Here is a 27279-nt window from a genome sequence, read left to right on the forward strand (position 1 = left end):
CTCATCCCGTATTAAGGGTCTGTACTTGGGCAAACAAACACTACCGAGCTTCGTTCGGGCAAGGGCTTTTAGTCCCTCGCCTCTTCGGCTTCTAATACCAACAAATGGGGAGCACATTTAGTTGATGATACATGGAGGGGGAACATATGTGAGTACTAGTATATGTGGATAACACCTGTCGACTATGTGTGCCATTAACTGGAGGTTGCAGAGATGAAGAAAAGACACATATATAAAAATGCATTCACATAAACATTGGCTAGGGCCGACGTCTTTTCCGGTTGGATGTTTCTGGGTAAAGGGGGAAACAGAGAAAAATGGTGAAAGAAACAGGCCATGAAATTCATTTGCAATCCTTATCATAACTCTGTCTCTATGGATGGATCATAAATCAAATCTGCTGCTGTAACAACGCCCTCGCTCCTTAGACTCATCAATTTGTGCTGCGCTTGCGCCGCGTCAGAATTCGAACACACCTGAATATCAAACCAATAATTATGACGACACCCAGGATACAGAGGAGAAACTTTCCTACACTTGCAATTACATTCTGCACCCACTCTCCTAATCCAGAAAACCATTTGAGTGGGTTTAACCATGAGACCCAGCCGGTCAGTTCATTACCTACAGCCGTCAAGGTAAGATTGTGTCTCCTCCGGAACTCCCACTTCAACTGCAAGATCTCGTCCATCCTTTGATCGATAATCTCCGTGGGGTCGTTAGTGCTGTTCATAATGTACGTACAGCAATTCACACCATATTGAGTTGCCAAAGTGACACAGTACCCACCCGTCACAGCCGTGACATAATTCAGGACTATCCTGTGCTGGACCAACTCCGTCTTGTATGCTTGTAACTCCCTGCCCGTATACCTAAAGGTGTCATCATACATCTCGGTGATATTATCTATCAAGTTCGCAAGCGCATGGATGTACTTCAAATGTATAATTCCTCTGGCAGTACGGGTGATGTCTAATGCGAGAAGAATTTGAATCCCGGTGGACTCATGGATCAAATCAGAGGCTGCGTGCTCTGCCCTATCTATGATGTGTCTCTTGATGATGTGTTCATAGTGGGTATGAGTATAAGGAGTCTGAGCGTTGCGGTGAATGTCTTTCATTTTATTGTGCTCTAAGGTCATGACCTCTGGTAGTACCCTTCCAATGTAACACAATCCCTCAGAGCTCGGAGTGAGCCACTTGTACGCTTTCCTCCCACATATGAAATAGGCATCATCTGGGAAACATAGGGGACAGAATGCAACAACACCATATTGCAAAATTTCCAGGTAAAGAAACCAATCCCCAGTTCTCTCATCTGCTCAGTACAAGTATCAGGCTGGATGATGTGGGCACAATACCCCGGCGATACTTTTCCAACCCACATGGTCTTGCTTCCATGTGTATACCAATACCGAAAATACCTCCCATTGTTGGCTATCTTGCGTACAAGTTCAGAGTCAATAGGTATCCTATCAGCTGTGTGTGAGAAGGTCATTGTCTGGTTATTCCAGGTTACTTCCCAATTTCCGGGTTTTCGTAAATTGGAAACATTAAAGCATATTAGTGATCTGTCTACTTGATACTGGTGGAGCTACAAACTAGAGGGCCTAGATATATTGAATTTCTTGTCCACCGGTCTCTCACCCCGTAATTGCAGTACCTCATCTAATGTTAAAGGATATGGCACTAATCCCGACTTACTCTGTCCTTGAGGTACTTGGGAGCACACCCAACATTCTCTCTGGTTTAAGACCTTACCCACTAATGAGTGGTAATCACTCAACAGATGTCGGTCCATATCGATATTAATGTTGGACTGACATCTTTGGATGCACCCATCTTCGACTATGTTCTCGCAATATCTACAAATACAATATTCATCAGACAATAAGCCCTCACATTGCCGCCGAGCTCCATGACTACCAGAGCGCTTACTGATACCAGCCATTACTCGAGTGATGTGCTGCTCCTGAGATCCTACAAATTCGTACTCGCCATCAGAACCCATTCTAGATCCTTGCTCGACCTCTCTGGGACCCTCATCAAAACAAATTGTCCTGAGCAAAAACAGTATTACTAGCAGAACCCGAAACGCAGTCTCTTGTGATAGATCCATTTCGTTAGGGGAAAGAAGGAAAATAAGGAGGAGAAAAGAAATCAAAATGGAGGGGGGGGGGAGAAAGAAAATGGTGCAACAACTGTCCTTGATCTTGTTGCTCTCCGCACTCAGGTGCCGTTCAACAGTTCTGCCTCTCAGCTTTCCCGGAATAGACTGTCTAGTGATATGAGGTTCTTTTCACCTTGCTAGTTGTCACAAGTTTTCTCCGGGTCAGCGACCTTCTTGCAGTGGGATGAGTGGACCCAAGTCTCTCTTTCGGCGACCTTTAATGCTGTTGTGCTGGTTAACAAGACTTGGTTCGTTCCTTCCCACCTGTCTATGAGGCAACCTGAGCGTAAAAAATTTCATATCATCACATAATCCCCAGGCTCAATGTCATGACAATTGCTGTTCGGTAGGTCAGGAATCACCAGCTTTAGATTTCTTTGTTGATTTCTCAGCTGCTGGCTCATCCTAACCAAATATTTCACAGTTATTTCATTATTGCATTTCAAATCATCCTGGGGGTCTATCATTACATGAGGTTGTCGACCAAAAAGAATTTCAAAGGGTGATAAGTTAAGCGGTGACCTGGGAGTGGTTCTGATGCTGTACAACACTAGTGGCAAAGCATCTGGCCACAGCAATCCAGGTTCAGCCATCACCTTGCTCAGCTTGTTCTTAATAGTGCTGTTCATTTTCTCCACCTTTGCACTCGCCTGTGGCCGGTATGGAGTATGCAGCTTGTTATTAAGTCCCATCAGTTTGCACATGACCTGAAAGACTTCACCTGTAAAATGGGTACCACTATCACTTTCAATCATTCTAGGGATACCATATCTGCACACAAATTCCTGCACAATTTTCTTTGCAGTGAACGTGGCAGTATTTGTGGCAGCTTCTACCCAGTTGGAAAACACATCAATACATACTAACACATATTTCAAATTCCTACAGGGTGATAACTGTATGAAGTCGATTTTGTATTACCTGAAAAGGTCCGTCTGTAGGAGGGATATGGGATGGCTCCATTGGTGTTGTCTTACCAATATTCTTCCTCAAGCAAATAAGACATGTCATTGCTCTCTTATCTGCATGAGAAGAGAATCCTGGCGCACTCTAGTAGGCTCTTACCAGCTTGCACATACCCTCTTTGCCCAGATGAGTCAGACCGTGTGCCGCCTCAGCTAGACTTGGAAGATATGCTCTGGGGGCCACTGGCTTACCGTGTCCATCTGTCCAAAGTCCTGAGGACTCCTGACCATACCCCTTCGCCTTCCAGACCGCCTTTTCCTGTAGGGAACACAAATTTTGCTTTTCAATTAGCTGCTGTGTGTTGACCGTGTTAAATGTCATCAGTGATGTTCGTCTGTATGGTGGTGCTTGCTGCTGATTTAGCAGCTCCGTCTGCCCGGCTGTTACCAAGTGATATTTGGTCTTGGTTGTAAGTGTGTGCTTTACACTTGATAACAGCCACTCTGTCTGGTTCTTGTATTGCTGTCAGAAGCCTTTTGATGTGGGATGCATGCGCTACAGGTGTGCCAGCTGCCGTCATGAAATTTCTGAGGCGCCACAGGGCCCCAAAATCATGCACCACTCCAAAGGCGTACCTAGAGTCTGTGTATATATTAGCTGACTTACCTTTGGCCAACTCACATGCTCTGGTTAGGGCGACCAGCTCAGCGACTTGCGCTGAGTGTGGTGGGCCAAGGGGTTCAGCTTCTATGATACCTTCGTCATCTACAACTGCATATCCGGTGCACATGTCTCCCGATTCCGTCTGTCTGTGATAACTACCGTCAGTGTAGAAGGTAAAGTCTACTCCTCCTTCCAGTGGGTTGTCACTGATGTCAGGTCTCGCAGTGAAAGTTTAGTTCAGGTATTCCATACAATCATGAGTATCAGTATCTGCACTAAATCCTCCTTCACCATTGTTCTCATCCTCCACCCTTTGTGCCTGTCCAGTCACATTTGGCTAGTAGGTTGCAGGATTTAGTGAGCTGCATCTCTTAATGGTGATGTTTACAGGGGCCATCAGTGATAATTCCCACTTTGAGAACCGAGCAGATGAGACATGTCTAGTTTGGGCGGAGTTTAGTAAGGCTGATACTGCATGAGGTGTATGAATGGTCAAGTTGTGTCTTAACACTACGTCCTCGCTTTTACTTACCAGCAAAGCTATTGCTGCAATACTGCGCAAGCAAGTGGAGAGAGACCGTGCTACAGTGTCCAACTGTGCACTGTAGTAGGCTACCGGTCTGCTGGCATCACCATGTCTCTGTGTTAAGACTCCTGCCGCGCACCCAGCACTTTCAGTACCGTACAATTCAAAGGGCTTCTCATAATCTGGCATACCTAATGCAGGTGCTTGTGATAAACACTTCGGACTCATCTGTGTGAGAGATCCGTTCCGGTTTGTTCGACGAGACCATTTCTTGCAAAGGTAAAGCCAGTATGGAGAACCCCGGAATCCATTTACGACAGTACACACACATTCCGAGGAAACTGCGGATCTGTTGCTGAGTTTGTGGCAGAGTCATGTCGCGAATCACCTGTATTCTATCCGCGGTGAGGTGTCTAAGTCCTTGCGTCAAGCAGTGTCCCAAATATTTAACCCTGGTCCAGCACAACTGCAACTTATCTTTTGAAACCTTGTGTCCTGTCTGGGAAAGATGAAACAGAAGCTGTTTAGTATCTTTCAAGGACGACTCGAGTGAGTCAGAATACAACAAGAAGTCATCAACATACTGTATTAGCACTGACCCACTCTCAGGTTGAAAAGATTGCAAACAGTCATGTAAGGCCTGGGAGAAAATACTTGGGCTGTCAATGAAACCTTGGGGGAGATGAGTCCAGGTGTACTGTACTCCCCTGTACGTAAAAGCAAAAAGGTATTGGCTGTCAGGGTGAAGAGGGACAGAAAAGAAAGCGGAGCAGAGATCAATGACCGTGAAGAATTTTGCGGTAGGGGGAATTTGCATAAGGATGACAGCTGGATTGGGCACTACGGGGAATTGGCTCTCAACTATTTTGTTTATCCCCCTTAAATCCTGCACTAACCTGTAACTCCTCCCCCCCACTCTTCACAGGGAACATTGGGCTATTGGCGGTGCTGGACGTCCTGACTAGGATGCCCTGCTGTAGCAGCTGCTCTGACAGGGTACACTCCTAACTCTACCTCTGGCTTCAGAGGATATTGAGGGATTTTTTTAGCTATCCTTCCATCTTTTACTTGTACTACTACAGGAGCTACATTTGCCATCAATCCAGTGTCCTGTCCATCTTTGGTCCAAAGGGAACCCGGTATTTGTGAGATTATTTCCTCTACCTTTGATGGACACGTGTCTATAACAGTAGAATGCGACATTAGCCTTTGAGGGGTGTCTAGTATATCTTGCACTTCTTGAGCATGGTTCTCAGGTATATCCAAGAAGACACCCTCAGGAGTACAGTATATGACACACCTCATTTTACACAATTAGTCTCTGCCAAGTAGATTTGTCGGAGGTGATGCTGCCAACAGGAAAGAATGTTTGGTTTGCAAGGGCCCTATCGTAATCTCTGCAGGTCTACTCAAAGGGTATTGTTGCACCTTTCCTGTTACTCACATTGCCGAAATTGTTTTTCCCGTGGTTTTCACACTTGATGTGGAATTCAACACTGACCTGGCCACCCCTGTATCTACAAGAAAAGGTAATGGTACACCAGCTACATCAACCATGACCTCAGGTTCCTTTTCAAGGCTAGCAATCAACTTCACTGGCTGTAGACTACAGGTGTGGCCTGGCCTCTATTGTGTAGTGGGACCTTCCCGCAGCGCATTGGCAGCTACGATATGTGAGGGGGATAAATGAGAGTTTTCGGAGGTCTGCCAGTCCCTCCTAGGTGGGTACCTCCGTGTTTCCCCTCTATGTGGTCCCTGTTCCCAACTATGTGTGTTATAGCGTGGTTCGTATCCTGGTCTAGGGGGTCTGTATACATTGTGTCCCTTTATTCCTACATTCCCTTGAGTAATGTCCTTCCTTCTGGCAATTGTAGCATACTATTACACGTGACTTACCATCAGGGGTCTGGGGTTTTGGCTGATGTGGTTTTGCTGTAAGAGCCTGTATACTTACCGTCATCAGCCTATCCCCTTGCGACTCCCTGTGTTTACTAATATTCCGATCGTGCTCGATAACGGACCCTCTCAACGCAGCCACCGAGATACCTCTCCAGTTAGGTAGAGAGGTTTGCACCCTAGTCCTCAGTGTTTCCTTTAAACCATACATTAACATAGAGACAGCTACCTCCCTGTGATGTGCATTATCCTTAATGTACTCGATCCCAGTGTATCTAGCTATTTCCTGCAGTGCTCGATGGAAATATTCAGATGCCATTTCACCTTCCTTTTGTCGTATAAAGGTTTTATTCCATTTAACAATAGTAGGGAAATACACTCCTAATTGCAGATTCATTTGCTTTACGTTCTCCTGATTGTATTCATCAGTGAGAGGTACTTCTGCATCTAACTTACAATCCGTTACGAATTTTGTGATGTCAATATTTAAAGGTAGACACATCGTAGCACTGTTCGCCAATCTTTGTTTGTGGGTTCATGGGCATTACCTAACTCTCTAACAAATTTCTGGTATCCGACTAGATCTTTTCTGGGATCGGGAAATTCTGACATAATTGACCTTAACTCTGCTCGGGACCAGGGACAATGCATGGCAATGTTCCTGATGGGAGTTACTCCCTGATTGTCAGTTCTCCCGTTGGGAACTGCAATCACCCTGACAGGATTTAATTCAACTAGATCATTTTGGCTTGACTCTATAATGCGGGGAGCTATTGTCTCTGCATAGTGTGTGGTGCCGTACTTGCCTGTGGACACAACCTCACTTACCCCTCCGCTAGGGGGCATCGCTACAACCCTTGGTGGTTGGACCATGCCCACCTGAGTATTCTGTATGGTGGCTGCTAGAGAGAGTGCCGATATCGTGCTGGGCTCATCTTCCTGCTCACAGTCCTGGGGAAAATCTAAAACGGGATACAGCTGGCAAGGGTTAGGGTTAACACATGGATTAATTACTTTCCTATCCTTTACCAATGCTCCATTGCTTGTAGCCAATTTTTCCCCATCAACATATGGTGGTGGTGGTGCAGTCGCCATTGCTTTCCCGCTAGGTTTGGAACCTTCTGTGCGAGCCAATTCCCTCTGCACATCCCCCTCTTGCTGCCACAAGTTTAAACAATCTGTATGTCTAATCCTTTGTTTTCTAGATTTTATCAGACATATCCTAATCCATATGTTCTGTAATACCTCTGGCTCAAAGCTGCCCATCCTAGGGAATGATACCCTATCTTCCGCAGTCATACGTACCCATTCAGAAAAGTCTCCGCGTGTGGACCATATTTCCCACACATAATAAACCTCGCTGACCCCTTGGGCCGCGGCTCTTCAACCTGAACCCTGGCTACCCTACGTCCACCGCTTGTGCAATTGGATCCCATCGCGGACTTTTTCCTTTTACGCAATCCCCAATGCACAACACGAATAGACGGTGAACGTTCTTCGAGCGCTGTCATCCACTCCTTCTCCGCTGATGTACCACGACTCACTCCAATAGTGACCACCGCGTACCCAGTTAGGACTCTAACTGGTTTCTATTCACTGGAAGTTTTAGGAGTGACTTACCTTTTCCAGTGAATATCCACCGTTGGAGGTTTTCCTGAGAGAGACCAGTGAAAACTCCCTATGCACTTATATACAAATCACGCTTGCGTATGCTCTACACGGTGCTAATGATACCGTGATTTTGTGCAAAAAGTTTGCACAAGGGTATCAAGTTGCATCACGTATCGCACCCAGAAACGCGCTGTCCAATCGTACAGCGTATAGGTACTTGCTACCTATCCGCTCTACGACCACCGGAGTCGAATATACAAGCTGCGATCCTCAGCCGGAGCGTAACAAAAAACCTTTTCTTCAAATCTACACAATGCACAATTCCCTATTACGCTCCTCTGCAAATCTCCTCATGATTTGCGTACTTTACTATCTATACTAACATAAGTCAGCCGCCTCACGCCGCCAAGCCTCCACTTACTTGTACCACTGACGGGATCCTGAATTCACGGGGTTCAAATACACTCACTCTTTCAGCTCACACAAATACAGTGTTGTTTTCTGTACAGAAAATTTCCACTCTTTCTTATCGGCAGCTTTGCCCCAGAGGCAGTACAGTTTAGACAAGTCTTATACTAATCTGCTATTGAAATCTGATAGTACTGTGCTATTTGTATTTAAGTTATACTATCCCACCTTAATTGAACAACTATCGTGTGTTTTGTACTTAGCGTCTTACTCCTACGCAACCTTGCATAAACACGCGACCGTGCGTTCCTTTTACGCCGCGTGCGCGCTACTGTACTTTGTCCGGGCCACATGTACAAAATGTGCGTCCGCAATAAAATAAATCACACAACCTCTATAAATGTGAGCAATACAAACTATAATTGCTCACAAACACAACCCACACTTGTTCTGTGTAACCCTTTTCAACCAGGCCAGAACTGCGTTTTGTGTTTTTATAATTACTCCCTTAACACACTAATTCATATTTATCTATATAGCAACCACATGTATCCGATTTCACACAGATCTAAACTGATCTAAAAATCTATACCTTGTGGCAACAATATGTGAGAGGGTATGCAAAGTATCGGTACCCTTTGTGTACGCTTTTTGGCGCCAAAAAATGACACAGATTTTAAATAGCTTTTTTCCTGTTTTACCTCCGTATTCTTTCAGCACCTCTGCAGACCAGACAGAGCAGACGCAATCTAACAGCACACAAATAGGGTTTTAAAACATCCAGCAACCAGAAAAAGGTTTAACGTAAAGATGTATTTCCACCCTTTGCTGATTAAATTCTGCTATGATCTGCTAGCCCTTGTGTGTGGAAAACCCGGATTGAACCCCCAATTGTGAATCCTGATTATTTAACAGGACAGAAAGCTATACCTTAATACACTTTAATTCGAGCCGCTGCATGTAATCCTTATCCTACGTACTTTTTACACAGTTAGCGTACAAAGGCCCGTACCCTGTACGCACTTTGCGTACTCACACCGCGACGGACGTTCAAAGTACACGCAGTGCATACACACACACGGACACGCTGAGAGCACAATGCAGCTACACGTGTGATAGAAATATACCTTAAACCTTAGCTGGAAATGGGACACGACACCAAATTGTATTTCAAAACTATGTTGGGGTCCAACCCACCAACGGTTATTTTACGAGCAGGGGGTTACAAGAATAATACAATACAATAAGAGAAAAAGGCTATAGTCAATGGTACAAATGTTTGTTTGCCTGCGCTTCCCGGTCCGGTCCTCAATCATCAAGGTAGATGATCTTCAGAGATTGTGTGACCGGGCCTGCAGCTGGCTTTTTATACATTTGTCCAAAACCTAACACAATGGAAACTGTAATCTCTTTGTCTATTGGTCACTACAGTACAGGAGAGGTCATAGGTCGGTTTGAATAGGTGGGCGATGTCTGGTCCAGGTGCACTTGCAGATGTTCTCCACTGGGTTCCCGCCGAATATCAGGAGTACAGTAAATACAGTTGATATTAATCTGCTCCTGCGCATGACTATTCGCAGGAGCATGCGATCTTCTGCAAACTAACACCGGAATATTGCTCTTAAAATACCCTACAGCTGGATACCAAACACCACCTCCTAACCTAATTCTGTCCCCTCCTATCCTGTAAAGGTGAATCCCTTTGATATCATACCCTTTAAGCAAGTATAACTCACTGGTGTGGTGCATGTAGACTATGTGTACATTGTGCACTATGTGGATTAAATATGTAATGTGTTTTTATGGCTTTTCTGTGCGATTACAAATACTACCGTAATTACTCATACCACGCGCTACTACGCAGGACCGCGGGAGCGATCATACGCAAATTGCGAATATGTGCACGCACGGCAGAACAAGTACGCGCACGGAGGCCATCTGTGTGTAGTTTGTACGTGATGTGTGTACTGAAATATTTTCGACAAGTACCTACCTGTTTCAGATATCCAGGTATGGGGGATAACATTTCCTTGGATCCAGACAGACCTCAATCATTTGATGATAACCTTTTCATTTTATACCACTTTTCAGTCTCGGAAATATGGTTCAAAGGTTCCCATACTGGCAAATGGTTCTGGACTGGGTTTCCATTATAGGTCTTTGAGACTGCACTATTATAGACTAAGTATATGTGAGACATACTGTATATGGACATGCAAGTTTATTTCAAATGCATTGCCTTTAGCCAGGGACACCAAGGGGTAGTGCCAATTGCCTGGGCTTGTCGTGGGGGTCCAGTCAGGGGAGTCTGATATATTCCATGCAGTAGCTTAGATATCTATTGTATTTTATTCCCCCAAAGATTTACCTTCGTTATATCTTATCCAGTAAAGAAATGACTCCCCTCGATCTTTACAGTTTTTGTTTTTTTTGTGTCTATGAACATACATTGACCACAGTCTTTTTCCACTATACAGGTTCAGTGGCACTGCAGAGCACGCATGGTGGCAGGTGCTAATTTTTACATTGTTGGGAGAGATCCTGCAGGAATGCCACATCCAGCAACTGGAAAGGATCTGTATGAGCCTACACATGGAGCTAAAGTGCTCACCATGGCTCCCGGCCTGATCTCCTTGGAAATTGTCCCATTCCGTGTGGCAGCGTATAACAAGAAGAACAAATGCATGGACTATTTTGATTCCACACAGTAAGTTTGTCTTTCTCCTAGATGTGTAGTAGTTTTGGGAATGTCCTGGAACCAAAATCACTGATTTTAATTAAAAAGAAAGAAGCGATCTTGTTGAATTTGTTACTGCACTTATGTGGCTTATTCATATAGCAAAGTCTGATAAGTAAGCTAATTTCTCTCTCTAGATAAGAAATAGCACTACCCATGGTGACACACACAGTCATTAAAGGGCTAAGAAAATGAAGCTGAAATTAACATACAAATTCAAAAACTTCACAAATTAAAAGGGGATTTGTTTTTTTCTCTCCTGTTTCTCCCTCCCTAACCTAACCTGGGGTCTGCCTCTTGTTGCCAAATTCCTGTCTTCCTGCAGCTACAACATTCTGTAGATCACATAGACCATGGCATCATTCTATTGATTCATTTTGCCAATGTTTTAACGTCTGTATATAGTGACGCTGGAAGTTTAAAATATAAAATAATAATTATAATTGTATAGACCATTTAAAGAGCCAGAGTTGCGTGATGGACGGCAGGTCTGACCATACACTCCACAGCGGCAAGCTTGCAAATTTGGTTATACAGGTACATGGATAAAAAAAATAAAATATTGAATTTTTATTTCTGCTAGGAGTTTGTTTGTGCTTTCACTAAACAGTGTTTATCAGATAAAATTTTGTTATCAGGATATCAATCTTTTATTTTTCCTCATTTTTCTAGAGCGAAGGTAGATAGATTTCCATTTTTTCTTCTCATCCTGCAGAATTAGTGGGGTCACACTCTGTGCTATTAGTGCAGTCCCCTTACCTAACCTACAGTTGGTTTTACCATAGAAGTAAGTTTGTGAGTGTATAGGTAAATGGATAGCAAAGTAATGATGTATCCAGCCATGATATCACATGTATTTTCTTGTAAAGTATAATTGAGGTTACAGAAGACATTCCAGAAATGTTGTGTGGTGACAGATAAGTTATGGAGATGAGGTAACAACATAACTGATCTGGTTCCTATTTTCTTTCTTTTAAAAAGCTTTTGCACAATCATGCAGTAACATAGCCTTTCATGTGGGATAGCCTATTTCCAGTTTATGTGGTCAGACCACCATTACTGAGGTTTGGACAGGATTCCATGTTACTTTCATTGTTTTGAGTTATATACTAGTCGTCTTTCAGGAGTTTTCAGCGCCCACGTAGAACAGGTGCTGTAGCGTCTTTTATAGTTTTGGGAGCTGCCAGGCTCCACCGAGGATTACAGATATTTGCTTTTGTATGTGACCTAACTAGTTCATAGTAACATGCTTGGATTGCACTGATTAGAATTTATTGCTAAAAAGTGTTTTGACTGAAATTTACCCACTTTTCTTATTTCTAAAATGTAGTGCTTTACATGGGAAGAATATGAATAGTATTTCTGCTGCGGGGTACACTGGGCTCCACAAGGATAGACATTGGGGTGTAGAGTAGGATCTTGATCCGAAGCACCAACAGGCTCAAAAGCTTTGACCTTCTTCCCAAGATGCATAGCGCCGCCTCCTATATCACCACGCCACCGTGGAGCTCAGTTTTGTAGTTGGTGCTTGCAGTGCAAGCATGTAACAGGAAGAGCTGCTCACAGCAGCTCTAGAAAAAGCTTTTTCTGAGGAAAAATGAAGACTACAAGGGCTGCAGCAGAGGCACAGATTGTGTTAGATGTCAGTAGACATTACCTGCTGCAGCTCCATCTCTCCCCCAGCGGCGCTGTACACTCCCGCGCCCTGGTTGCCCGGTACCTACAGCAGGAGGCTCCAGTTTTCTTCCAAGTCAGTCACACACGGCTGGGGCTCTCCGGGATCGCGTGGCCGCTCTTCGGGAGGAGGTAAGTGGGTCCCACTCGCGGGACCCGCACTTTATCGCGATCCGGCGCGGCCGGTGGGAGGCGGGCCGCGCGCGCTGGAGGTGGACACTGTGACAGTACAGGCGATCCCACTAGATCGCCAGGGCATGGGTGCAGGTCAGGTTTTCTCTCTAAACCTTTTTACAAGTAGCCCGCAGTACCCGGTGGTTTTGCCAGCAGAGGGGATAAGGCTTAGACCTGGAGCCCCTCCCTCAGCCCCAGGGCGCCATTTCCAGTAAATGTTCCCGCCCTGGAGCTGCATATCTGTCTCTCCCTCACTCCCTGTCAGTGTTTGGGCGCCATTTCCCAAGCTACACTGTTCCTGGGACTGCTCGGGCAAATCCTCATTTGTAAAGCCGCCTGGTTGTCAGCGCTGTGACTTTACATGACACTTAAGTATTCTACATGTCAATTAGACAGTGTTAGTTAAGAAAGAGTGCATTTAGTCAGGGTTCTCTGGTACAAGTACCCTGTGATATACATCCAGTTCTTACTGTGCAGTGTTATATCTATTGATTATAGAGATATATATATAAAAAAGCTGGTCCAGTGCAGTATTATTGTTGGTAATAACCTCTACATTGTATAACTGTGACTTTATGTATGTGCATTAGCTTGCTGAGTGATTTCCATTGCGTGTCTCTCACTCACCTTGCTATCCCTATATTCTATAACCTGAGGGGGCTTGGTGCGTCATGTTTTGTAATAATATAATATTCACAAGATATACTCTAATACATATTTTTCTCTGTGATTTTAGTCACCATATCTCTCCTGTATCTCTGCTTGTGCTGACTACACTGCGCAGGGGTTTGGGCATGAAGTATTGTGCTGCTGACAATTGTACTGTGTTACCTGATATTGCAAGTTATATCATGTCTGCTTCTGAAGGTAACGGTTCTGGGGCTGAACACACTGCCGGTGTTGCTGAAGCCACAGATCCCTATGAGGAGACTAGAGCAGCTGCGGGCTCTGTTTCTGGGGGCTCCTTGCCCCCCAGTGGGACTGTAGCAACGGGGGTCCATAATGACCCACCGTGGGCTACTTTCTCCACGCTTCTAAATACACTAGTTATTAAACTAACACCCCCTATGGGACCTCCTATGCCGGTTCAACCGTATGTGGTCCCCGTAGCTAACCCGCCGTGGGCGGATAACTTGTCTGCGCAATTGAAGAAGTTGAACCAGTCCTTGACTACTAAAAAGGCTGACCCACGCTCGCCTAAGACCAAGGGGTCCTCTAAGCGAGCTCTTACCGCCTCACAATCCACTGCTGTTACTGACACCTCGTCTGATGAAGATGGCGCTTACACTGACCCCACAGATTCTGACACAGATACTGCTGATGGGGAGGGTAGTTCACATGTGGATGTTCCTGTTCTTTTGGAGGCTATTAAGTTGATTCTACAGATTACGGATGATCCCGAGCCATCCGTCCCTTCTAAGAAACCAGATAGGTTCAAGCGTCAGAAGGTGGTTAAACAAGTTTTACCTCACTCTGACCACCTAGTGGATATACGTCAGGAACCCTGGGGAAACCCGGGAAAGAAGTTTGTGCCTCAAAAGAAGATGCTGGCTCACTATCCCCTTGCGGCAGAGCTGTCTAAAAATTGGGAAACTCCTCCTCCAGTAGAGTCGCATGTGGCTAGGATGGTGGTTTCCTCAGCTCTACCTGTCACTACCGTCACGTCTCTAAAAGAGCTTACGGATAAACGTGTGGAGGGTAGTCTGAAAGCAATTTACACCCTCACGGGTGCTGCACAAAGGCCCACTATTGCAGAAACATGGGCTGCTTAGGCTATTGAAGCATGGGCCCTAGAGTTGGAAACTGAAATCTCTTCTGACCATGCTAGACAATGCTTGTCATATATTGTCACAGCTTCTCACTATATTAAAGAGGCAGCTTCTGATCCCGGTATTCTAGCAGCCAAGGCCTCTACTACATCAGTCCTGGCTCGCCGGATATTGTGGCGGAGATCCTGGTCTGTGGATCTGGACTCTAGAAAAACCCTGGAGGTACTCCCTTTCAAGGGAGATATTCTGTTTGGGGAGGACTTAAATAAGATAGTGGCTGACTTGGCTAATGCCAAAACTGCCTGTCTGCCAAGTACCGCTCCTTCTGTGTTGAAGGCTAAAGGTACTTCCTTTCGCCCCTTTCGTCCTTCAGGTAAAGCAAAAGGTCAGGCGTACAACAAGCAGGCCCGCACTTCCAAACCTGGTAAGCCGAAGCCCAAAAGAGCCTGGGCTGCCCTTCAGCCAGCTTCCAAGACGGATAAGCCTGCCGCATGACGGGGTGGGCCTCCCCCTGGGGGATCTCAGGGTGGGGGGCCGGCTTCTAGGGTATACCCAGGAATGGTTGAAGACCACTTCAGATGCCTGGGTACGGGAAGTTGTCACTCGAGGTTACACCATTGCTTTCAAAAACCGTCCCCCTCATCGATTTTGCCTGACAGACAAAGGCAAACACTCTACATTCGGTGGTACAGACATTCCTGGATACAGGAGTCGTAGTACAGGTGCCTCTTGCTCAGAGGGGCCGGGGGTACTTTTCTCCGCTGTTTCTAGTCCCGAAACCGAATGGGTCCTCTCGGCCCATTCTCAATCTCAAGGCATTGAACAGGTTTGTGAAAGTTTCCAAGTTCTGTATGGAAACTCTTCGCTCTATAGTTCTGGCCTTGGAACCTGGGGATTATATGGTCTCCCTGGACATACAGGATGCTTGCCTGCATATTCCTATAGCAGTGTCCCATCTGTAATACCTGAGGTTCGCGATTGGCAACCTCCATTACCAGTTTCGGGCGTTACCTTTTGGTTTAACTACGGCTCCACGACTCTTCACCAAAGTTTTGGCGGTGATGACGGTGATACTTCGCCGTCAAGGGGTCAGGATACCCCTTGTTGATCCTGGCAAATTCCCCAGAACTTCTCCTACGTCATCTGGATATGACTGTCCAGTTTCTACAAGCCCACGGGTGGCTCATCAACTGGAAGAAATCCTCCCTGGTCCATGCTCAGAGCATGGTGCACCTGGGAGCGCTATTGGACACTCGCAACCAGCGGTGGTTGTTGTCTCAGGAGAAAGTCCTGAAGCTTCAGGACAGGATTCGTTGCTTCCTTTCTCGTCCGCAAGTGTCGATACATTCGGCGATGCAGGTGCTGGGCCTCATGGTGTCAGCATTCGACATGGTGGAGTATGCTCAATTCCATTCTCGCCCCCTCCAGAAGCTGATTCTAGCCAAGTGGGACGGCCTGCCTCACCGGATCAGGTCTCACATGATCTCATTGACTCCGGAGGTCCGTCTGTCGCTGCACTGGTGGCTCCAGGACCAACGATTGTGCAGGGGCCGACCCTTCTGGATATCCGACTGGGTCCTGTTGACGACAGATGCCAGTCTAAGAGGTTGGGCCGCGGTGCTGGAGCGACACTCCCTTCAGGGCCGGTGGATCTCCTCTCGATCAACATTCTGGAATTGCGGGCGGTCTTCAATTCGTTGTACCCAGCCCAGCATTTAATTCAGAACCGTCCTGTTCAAGTACACTCTGACAACACCACCACAGTGGCTTACATAAATCATCAAGGCGGCACTCGAAGCCATTTGGCAATGAAGGAAGTCTCACGGATTCTGCAATGGGCGGAACGCCATCTACCGGCCATATCGTCAATATTCATTCCGGGAGTCCTGAATTGGGAAGCGGACTTTCTCAATTGTCAGGACGTACATGCCGGAGATGGGCCTCCATCCAGCAGTGTTTCAACTCCTAGTGGAAAAGTGGGGCTTTCCAGATGTAGATCTGATGGCGTCTCGACACAATCACAAGGCTCCGGTCTTCGGAGCAAGGAAAAGGGATCCTCAAGCAGCATTCATGGATGTGCTGGCGGTGCCGTGGAGGTTTCGGCTGCTGTACGTGTTCCCTCAATGCCCAGACCTCCTCGTTCAAGGCCCCAGTGTCTACCAGGACCTAACTCGGCTGTCTTTGACGGCGTGGCTCTTGAAGCTTCCGTCTTGAGGGCTAAAGGGTTTTCTGATGCGGTCATTCAAACTATGTTGCGGGCCCGGAAACCGGCTTCTGCTCTGATTTTCCATAGGGTCTGGCATTCTTACTTTCTTTAAAGCGCATCTAACAATTATGATGCTTCCAAGTTTAGTACGGCCAAGTTGTTGGCCTTTCTTCAGCAGGGCCTGGACTTAGGCCTGCGTCTGGCCTCCCTCAAGGTTCAAATATCTGCCTTGTTGGTGTGGTTTCAGAGATAGATTGCGACCTTACCTGATGTGCATTCCTTTACTCAGGGTGTGTTGCGTATCCAACCTCCCTATGTCCCGCCTGTGGCTACTTGGGATTTGTCGGTAGTTTTGAAGGCGTTACAAGAGTCTCCGTTTGAACCTCTTGGTTCAGTTGATCTTAAGTGGCTTTCCCTTAAGGTGGTGTTTCTGCTGGCTATTGCTTCAGCTAGAAGAGTGTCCGATTTGGGTGCCTTGTTTTGTAGTTCCCCATATCTGATATTTCACCGTGACCGGGTGGTTCTTAGGACTCGTCCTGGTTATTTGCCTAAGGTGGTTGCTTCGTTCAACCTTAATCAGGAGATTGTGGTACCGGCCTTTGTCTCTCCTGATCTGTCTCCCAAATAGAGGTCTTTGGGTGTGGTACTGTTAGGAAATCTGATTCTCTCTTTATTCTGTTTGGGTTTCACAAACGGGGCTGGCCTGCTCACAAGCAGACTTTGGCCAGATGGATTAGAATGGTGATTGCACATGCTTATGTGCGGGCTGGTCTGTCAGCTCCTGCTCACATTACGGCCCATTCTACTCGGTCTGATGAAGCCGCTGAACCCGGAGGGAGGTGGGGAAACGCGTTAAGGACTCACTCACGTAACTTTGCTCCATACCGCTGTCAAACTGCACTGTCTACCGCCAGCAATAGCTTCAGATCTACACGGATATATCCTCCAGAGATGACTGCCTTCAAAGGTTAAAAGCACCAGCAGCCGGGAGGAGTTCACTGTGATCTCAATGCTGGAAGGTAGCGGTGAGCATACACCTATTCTGTCTGGCCAGACGCTATAAAGAACGAACTCCTTCAGTTTTAACGGATTCAAATTGCTAAATGGACCTTCTACTACTTTGTTGCACTTTAATATAAATTACAGCTACTAGTGACTTTTGCTAGCCGGATCAGTCAGCGTGCAGCGTGTTAAGCTGCTACATAATTTCTACAGCGATACAGTGTCTTTAAATATTTGGATGGACTGCTACATTGTCAAAAGGACGGTTTAAATCATAGCAGCTAAGACATACACTGTAGAAGATAATTGTTGAATGAATTTTTACTCATTTAGTCTATAGCAGTGTCCAGATAGAAAAGAGCATATTTTATGTTTTTAAAATAATACATTTGATGTGTTGGAATTACCGGCCAGTGTAGTTAGCGGGTGCATGCATGGTTTATAGAAATGCGGGTACTATGCATCGTGGCAGCGCTTTGATATGCTGCTAAAAGTAGCAAAGACTTGAAGGGACACATCTGTAGCTGTGTTGCGAATAAAACTTATTTTCTGCAAAAAGATGCCTGATATAAGAGTTTCACAGGACCTGGCAGCTCACTCATCTCGCACTGCATGGCATATTGAGGACTCTAGTACAATAGGTAGTTTGCTATACAGTACATTTGCAGTATTGTACAGTAAGAATAGCCACTGTTATGTTTGATAAAAGGGATAGAAGCCCCAATATGGGCGCTGTCCCTGGGACATGGGAGGTTTGGTGTATCTTACCTGTCTTCCACATTTACTGTACACACAGGGCCGGTTCTGGGGCTCTGTGCGCCCCGGGCGGCAAGAGGGGGCGTGGCTTCGTACATGGGGAGTGGTCATTTACGCCCCCTGTACAGACTGAAATGATGTGCGGTGCGCGATGACGTCATCGCGCACCGCACAGTAAAGGACCTCTCCACGAAGGGAAACTAGACGCGCACGCGTCTAGTTTCCCTTCACAGCGGCCAGCGGCAGCGGGGGGGCACAGCAGCAGTGGATCTTGTCCTGGTGCGGCGCCCTCCAGATGGCGCCCTGCGCCCTCCGGAAGGCGGCGCCCCGGGCAAAACTCCTGCTTGCCCGTGGAAAGATCCGCTACTGTGTACACATGTATGATATTAGTTGTAGGATGCATAAGGGCTCATGAACATTTGCTCTTTACAATGCATAAGCTTGGTCAACCTTTTTGGTTACTGTTAGTAAAGTAGGTTTAATTGATATGCACAAGGAGAAAGTAGTATATTGACATTTTTCAGTTGGGGAATGGACCATGAATACTGCATAATCTAAGTTTGTGTATGAAAGAAGCAGAATTCTGGCACTTGCATATACAGTAGTTTGGACCTCAAACAATTGTCTTTGGTAGTAGTGGTCTCCTTTTTTTTCGGGTGAAATCAGACAACGCATCTTTAAGGCCACTGCATTCCACACGATCACCGCAATAGTCTAAGCTGCTGATAGCATTAAGAGCTGCTTGGATACAGACTATTCTAGTCCTGCCGACAATAACACTTGTTATATACGTTCATTTGTAGCCTTTTCTGTATTCAGTAGCACTCACCAAAAATTCAGTAACCCACAGCAAGCAGTCACATGTTGGCTCGAATTTTCTAAACTCATATTTCATAATTATCACATAATGTAAAATGTAATAAGGAAAAGAGTTCAGTAATATACAGTATTTTATTCAATGTAATTATAGTGGCAAGGTGTTGTGTATATTTGTTTATGACCAGATTGCTAAAACAATATAAGAGTTCTAGAAATAAATCCAAAGTCTTCTCTGAAAGTTTATAATATACTAGCTGCAGTAGCTGACTCCAATCGGGAGGAAGGATGGAAGTCTGTTACCTAGGTTTTTTTTTTTTTTTGTAGTACATAGGGTGGGGTGGACGGTGTTGGTAAATTTTGTGTTATATGTGAAAAGGTATTGATTGTGCGTACAGTATTTTAGCAGTTTTTCTTTTGTTCTCCCTGCTGTGGAGATTCTGTGAGACGCTGAGAAGCATGTCTTTCTTCTTATAAGAGGCGATGTTCTCTCTCCAGGCTATCCTCACTTCTTCTCACAGTGCACTCCCTTTTACCCGCAGCTCTGTTATGACCAAGTGAAGATTTTCTCCTAGGCATTGTGAAATCTCAACAAAAACTAACTGGTTAATAAAATAATTTATAGCTCTTTGACATACATTTATAGATGATTGTCCAAAGAAGTACTAATTTAAAGACTATTACCTACAGATGTGTCCTCAAACAGCGGAGTAGTGGTCCCATGATGCGTACACATTGCAGAAACGCGCACAGCCACAACCCCTTTGATGTGCTACTAATCGCGGGTGTGTGCATCCATTAAGCTAGTCATAACTACGGGTATGGTGAGCATAACCCAGTCCTCATGCCTGCGACCGCATTGATGTGATTTCGTTTTTAACAGTGAGTGCGTACGCTAATGTCACAGCATGCCACGGTCTGCCCGGCGATGCATTCGCATATAGGGCAAAGATGTAAGGATACACATCTGTATGAATAAGTCTATCACGGTACACAGTACACGTGCTTCAGTGTTTTGATTTGTCGCTATTGAGGCACATATGTCTTTCTCTGCCGACTTGCTGAGAGCAATGTAGTGGACACCTCCCAGCCCACTGATGACCGATTGTGAACCTGCCTGGGAAAATTACCTACACAATGGTGAAACCTGCACTGCAATCGATTTGGTTGCTTCGTAGTTTATCGAAGTCAGACAAACAAACAGACGGACGTTTTCATTTCTAAGATTTATAGACAAAAATGTATATAATCAAATAATCTTCTTACATCTCGCATATTGATCACACAAATACTTTGTGACTTACCTGGTTTCAAGTGTAGCAGTAAGTAGTCCTACTTAATATTGAAAACTATTTTGAGTTTAATGTTCCAGAAGGGATTCTCCAGCGATAATTTTACAGAAAAGTTAGGGGGACATTTTTCAAATCTTATAAATAAAGTGGAGAAGCTGGCTATACCAACCAATCAGCTTGTAACTGTCATTTTTACAGGCTATGCTCCATACATGGACAGAAGCTGATATGAGCAAATTCACCACTTTCTCTCTCCAAAATATGACGAATCTCTTCCCCTCAGCATTTCATCAGGGGTATGGCATCCTACATAGTATTGAGAACATTCTTCAACACATATTTTTTTATAGGAAATGTCAGTGCATTTTAATTTAGCTATTTATTAATTTTTGTTAGGGATTAGTGACCTTCAGCAATCCAACGTTTGGTATATTGATGCAGTATCCAATATATAATAGTGTTTTTCAGCTAGTCATACAAATATCGTCTGTAAGAAGCTGTAGGTTGATGCAGGAGAGACGGCATGTATACAAGGTGGGGATCACCTTGTCATTGTAGATGGGCATTCACAATTTGATGTTTACAGGTTAGGATTAAGGCTTGTGGGTGCCACAGGGCAACTAACTTGTTGGGGCTCCTACCAATAAAATTGGCACCACAAATGTGTTTAACCACTTTCCTGGCATGGTCGCATATGATGCAATTAGTCAGACACGCCAACTGGGTGGTTGCTGGAAGATTACATTCCAGACCTTCTGAACTTTTCGAATCCTCCCCCCAGTGTGTGCAGCCTGACTGCACCCCCACCCACTTGTTGCAGAGAAATCCAGCATTGCCCTCTGTCAGTTTGAATACCCGGCGGCTGCAGAGAGGAGCAGCAGCCGGGGAAATATAAATGTAGCAAAGTCCTCAAGCTTTTGTCCTGAATTTCAATACCTGCCACACTGATTCTTTAAACCCAGCACTGTCACTATTCCTCATGGCATGTCCTCACTGCTCAGTGTCCTTGCGGCCATTCCAAACATGGATGCCAGATGACAGCATTTCCTGAGATACAGCTTGGCATTAGGCACCATGTTATCTTTAGATCATATTATTATACTCCCCTATCTAGAACTTTATTTTCCACATGTCTGTTACATCCAATCCACCCCCTAAGCAGTCTATTTAAGTGCCCCAAGTTCACTAGCACATTGCCAGTACAACTTATATCACCACTAGTTCTTGCACAGTAGCTCCATCTGCTGACTTCATCCACCTGTCAGTCTCCGAGTGCCTTCAGTATTCCTGTATAAACCTCTAAGCCAGGCATGTCCAAACGGCGGCCCTCCAGCTGTTGTGAAACTACATATCCCAGCATGCCGTGACACAGTTTTGCTGTCAGAGAATGCTAAAGCTGTGTCAGGGCATGCTGGGATATGTATTTTCTCAACAGCTGGAGGGTCGCAGTTTGGGCGTGCATGCTGTAAGCACTGTGCTAGTACTCTCCTGTGGTGCTCAGCCTTACCATACATTAGTGTGCTCCTGCCTGCATTATACCAAGACCTGCTGGAAGTCTTGCCGCTTTACCTGTGCACCTACCAAACCGCAGTCTACGCCAGTATATTTCTCAAACAGCTACTACAAATGTTGCGCACGGAGCAAAGATTTAAGAGGATACAAGTCACGATACACACAACGCGTGAGTGCTGTGTGGCTCTGTAGCCATGAGTGTCTTTCCCATTTTCTTCTGCAAAAATGCATCTGTGGGGGGTATTCAGTTAGCTCGGTCATTTTTCGAGCTCCGTGAATATATAATTGTGGGCTGTTTTCGCCCATTTTTAAGGCATTTTCGCCAATACCTTTTCACTTCTTTATTTTTTTTTATTTTTTTTTTACTTCTTTTTTTCCATTTTTTTGTGAAAAGTCATTGGCGAAAAATGCATCCAAATTGTCAAAAACGGGCCGCGGTTTCACTGGTGCAGGTGTGGAAACACGTTTATTCACCGATCCACGTGTTTTTCACTCCTGCCGAATGTTTTGCCTAGGCGAAAGAATGTCCCTGCTATAGCATCCCCATTCACCCTAAAAAATAGTGGAAGGAGCCGCACTAATTGAATACCCCTTTTAGATGCAAATGAATGTAATAGGACGCACGAGCAGCTTCTGCTGATTATGCAGAATATATATTCTGTGTGTGACTGTGACTGTATTTGCATACAAAATGCTATGCCACAGTGCTCTCATGGAAAACACTGTAACGTGTCATTTTGGATGCAGGTAGAGCCACAATTACACACATAATGTAGGCATGTTGCATATCATTTAAATCGGCAGAAGCTGCTTGTACGTCCTATTACGTTACTTTGCAAAAAAAAAAGAGATGCTGTACGCTACAGAGTACCGCCAAGACATGGCACGACTTCAAGGACTGTTTAGCGTGACTGCAGCAAAGACGTAAGATGACACATCTGTATAGTGCAAAGTTTCAAACAGCATTTCAGTGTGCTTTCATTTCTGCTAAATTCCAGCTGGCTGATTTCATCTAAGCGCCTGTGCTGCATACAGACATCCAGCTTCCATGACAGAGGCTACCTGCAGAGGACACATGTATTAGGCTAGGGCTACACATAGCGGCCAAGTAGGTCCAGCTGAATGGGACCCGCGTGGCCAGGAGGGGGGTTTTGTGTGCACACAGATCCTGTTCTGCCGAATATAGCAGAACAGGATCCGGACAGTGACACAGGATTTCAATGTGTGAACACATACATTGTAATGTATGTGTTCACATTGAAATCCAACTGTCCTGTCATCCGGGCCAACCGCAGCATGCTGCGGTTGGATCCGGCGGCGGTGGGGCTGCCGCACATGTGAAGTCTCCTTCACATGTGTGTCCCTACCCTTAACGCGTATTCTATTCTTCACTATGTTATGACACAATTCTTAAAACATCACACGCCTTCCAGTGTTCAGCTACAGCCAGGCAGTCCACTAGTGTCTCTACATAGGTTAATTTGTCCTGCCTCACTGCTCCTGTGAGTTCTGACCAATGAGTAAAAACATCATCTGTGCATCTAGTTTCACCTACACCAGTACTTGCCAACATTGCCCAGTTATTTTTATTTTAAATATTACTATGAAAGCTAATTTCATGGGTAAATTTTGATTATGGTGATCCCACAGCGATCAAGACTATCAATACAGGCCAGGCCCCTGATTAGGGATGGACAATTATACTAAATAGTTATATAAGTTGACTTTCCAATTACCTAATTCAGACCTGATCGCAGCAGCAAAATCTCTAATGGGCAAAACCATGATTTGAGTGGGTTATTTTGTTTCTGTGCAGGGTAAATACTGGCTGCTTTAATTTTACACTGCAGTTTAGGTGTCAGTTTGAACACACCCCACCAAAATCTGACTCTCTTTGCACATGTTATATCTGCCCCACCTGCAGTGCACATGGTTTTGCCCATTAGAGAAAAAGTTTGCTGCCGCGATCAGGTCTGAAGTAGGCTACAAGTTCATGCACAGTATACTAGGTGGTCGCAATCTACACAGAACTCAACCATCAATGCTCTTCTAGCAATTGTTTAAAACAACTGGCCATCGAAGGTTCAGCCATCAGTGTTCATCACTACACTATACCATAAACATTGCTATTTCTGATATTGAGAGATAATATCCCGCACCTGAACTACTGGTAATTAATTTTAGTATTGGGGATTATATGTTAAATTCTTAATGTGCATGACATGTGTGTATAGAAACATCGGTGCTACCCACTAATCCAGAAGTATATACAAAAGAAAAGGATTGTAGCAGGGATCAGTTTGTTTGGGTGCACTCTATTCCACTCACAAGTATATGTCTGTGATGTTTATTAAATTTCATAAATTTATTACTGAATATATATTTTCAAACAGAAATTGACAATTCCCACGTGGAATACTTAATCTATTTTAATTTCACATGCAGTATTATTATGGCCTAGATATTTGACCATACAAAGTGAAATATTTAAAAACAGTATAGAAATAGAAAAACGTGAAGAAAAGAAAATCTTTTAGACAGATTTCTGTCTTGTGTACAAAATAAAAATATTGTTAAAACCAAATAGTGTGCCGCCTGTTATTTCTTATATAATCAATATACTCTTGTGATGAGTATAAATGTTTTAAGCTCCAAATATTTATTTCTCTAACGTCCTAGTGGATGCTGGGAACTCCGTAAGGACCATGGGGAATAGCGGGCTCCGAAGGAGGCTGGGCACTCTAGAAAGATCTTAGACTACCTGGTGTGCACTGGCTCCTCCCACTATGACCCTCCTCCAAGCCTCAGTTAGATTTCGTGCCCGGCCGAGGTTGGATGCACACTAGGGGCTCTCCTGAGCTCTTAGAAAGTTATAGTCTTAGAATTTGTTATTTTCAGTGAGACCTGCTGGCAACAGGCTCACTGCAGCGAGGGACTAAGGGGAGAAGAAGCGAACTCGCCTGCTTGCAGCCGGATTGGGCTTCTTAGGCTACTGGACACCATTAGCTCCAGAGGGATCGACCGCAGGCCCAGCCTTGATGTTCGGTCCCGGAGCCGCGCCGCCGTCCCCCTTACAGAGCCAGAAGCAAGAAGATGGTCCGGAAAATCGGCGGCATGAAGACTCTGTCTTCACCAAGGTAGCGCACAGCACTGCAGCTGTGCGCCATTGCTCCTCTCACACACTTCACACTCCGGTCACTGAGGGTGCAGGGCGCTGGGGGGGGCGCCCTGAGGCAGCAATAAAAACACCTTGGCTGGCTAAAATACCTCAATATATGGCCCCAGGGGCTATATATGAGGTAAATACCCCTGCCAGAATTCCATAAAAAACGGGAGAATAGGCCGCGAAAAAGGGGCGGAGCCTATCTCCTCAGCACACTGGCGCCATTTTTCCCTCACAGCTCGGCTGGAGGGAAGCTCCCTGGCTCTTCCCTGCACAGTAAGAGGGAAAAGAGAGGGGGGGCATTAAAATTGGCACTGTATACAGTATATTATATAAAAGCTATTAGGGACATAACTCAGTTAGTCCCTGTATATATATAGCGCTCTGGTGTGTGCTGGCATACTCTTACTCTGTCCCCCCAAAGGGCTTTTGTGGGTCCTGTCCTCGTTTAGAGCATTCCCTGTGTGTCTGCGGTGTGTCGGTACGGCTGTGTCGACATGTTGAATGAGGAGGCTTATATGGTGACAGAACAGAGGCCGATATATGTGATGTCGCCCCCTGTGGGGCCGACACCAGAGTGGATGGATAGGTGAAAGGTATTAACCGACAGTGTCAACTCCTTACATAAAAGGGTGGATGACGTAACAGCTGTGGGACAGCCGGCTTCGCAGCCCGCGCCTGCCCAGGCGTCTCAAAGGCCATCAGGGGCTCAAAAACGCCCGCTCTCTCAGATGGCAGACACAGATGTCGACACGGAGTCTGACTCCAGTGTCGACAAGGTGGAGACATATACACAATCCACTAGGAACATCCGTGACGTGATCCCGGCAATAAAAAATGTGTTATACATTTCTGACTTTAACCCAAGCACCTCTAAAAATGGGTTTTAGGTTTGGGGAGAAAAAACAGGCAGTGTTTTGTTCCCCCATCAGATGAATAAATGAAGTGTGTGAAAGCGTGGGTTCCCCCGTTAAGAAACTGGTAATTTATAAAAAGTTACTGATGGCGTACCCTTTCCCGCCAGGTGGATAAGTTACACTGGGAGATATCCCCTAGGGTGGATAAGGCGCTCACACGTTTGTCAAAAAAGGTGGCACTGCCGTCTTAGGATACGGCCACTTTAATAGGTACCTGTTGATAATAAACAGGAGGCTATCCTAAAGTCTGTATTTACACACTCAGGTACTAGACTGAGACCTGCAGATAGTGCTGCTGCAGCGTGGTCGGTGACCCTGTCAAACAGGGATACTAGTTGGCAAACATAAAAACATATTAAAGACGTCGTCTTATATATGGGGGATGCACAGAGGGATATTTTGCCGGCTGGCATCCAAAATAAATGTAATGTCCATTCTGTCAGGAGGGTATTAGAGACCTGTCACTGGACAGGTGATGCTGACTTAAAAAGCGCATAGAGAGCCTTATAAGGGTGAGGAATTATTTGGGGATGGTCTCTGGGACCTCGTATCCACAGCAACTGCTGGGAAGAAATAATTTTACCTCAGGTTTCCTCACAGACAAAGGTACAGTCCTTTCGGCTTCAGAAAAGCAAGCGGGTCAAATGGCGCTTCCTTTCTGTACAGAGACAAGGGTAGAGGGAAAAAAGCTGCACCAGTCAGCCTGTTCCCAGAATCAAGATTCTTCCCCCGCCTCCTGTGAGGCCACACCATGACGCGGGTGCTCCACAGGTGTAGCCAGGTACGGTGGGGGGCCGTCTCAAAAATTTCAGCAATTAGTGGGCTCGCTCACAGGTGGATCCCTGTTTCTTTCAAGTAGTATTTCAGGGGTACAAGCTGGAATTCGAGATGTCTCCCCCCAGCCGTTTCCTAAAATATGCCTTGCTGACAACTCCCTCAGGCAGGGAGGCTGTGCTAGAGGCAATTAATAAGCGGTATTCCCAGCAGGTAATACTCAAGGTGCCCCTACTTCAACAAGGACGGGGTTACTATTCCACACGGGTTGGGGTACCGAAACCGCATGGTTCGGTGTGACCCATTTT

At 45.5% G+C, this 27279-nt stretch overlaps 1 protein-coding gene across 2 annotated transcripts in view; it reads left to right on the forward strand.

Annotated features, from left to right (window-relative positions):
* Positions 1-27279, forward strand: part of PAPSS1 (3'-phosphoadenosine 5'-phosphosulfate synthase 1) — a 366081-nt gene that overhangs the window by 329176 nt on the left and 9626 nt on the right. For both annotated transcript variants that reach the window (XR_010176283.1, XM_063919199.1), the window contains exon 11: positions 10657-10886. Coding sequence is in view for 1 of the 2 variants with exons in the window: in XM_063919199.1 (XP_063775269.1) it covers positions 10657-10886 (230 nt within the window). In the remaining variant the exon portion in view is untranslated. The remainder of the gene's footprint in view (positions 1-10656; positions 10887-27279) is intronic.

Source organism: Pseudophryne corroboree, chromosome 1 (genome assembly GCF_028390025.1).
Source record: "Pseudophryne corroboree isolate aPseCor3 chromosome 1, aPseCor3.hap2, whole genome shotgun sequence".
In the NCBI taxonomy this organism is placed as follows: domain Eukaryota; kingdom Metazoa; phylum Chordata; class Amphibia; order Anura; family Myobatrachidae; genus Pseudophryne; species Pseudophryne corroboree.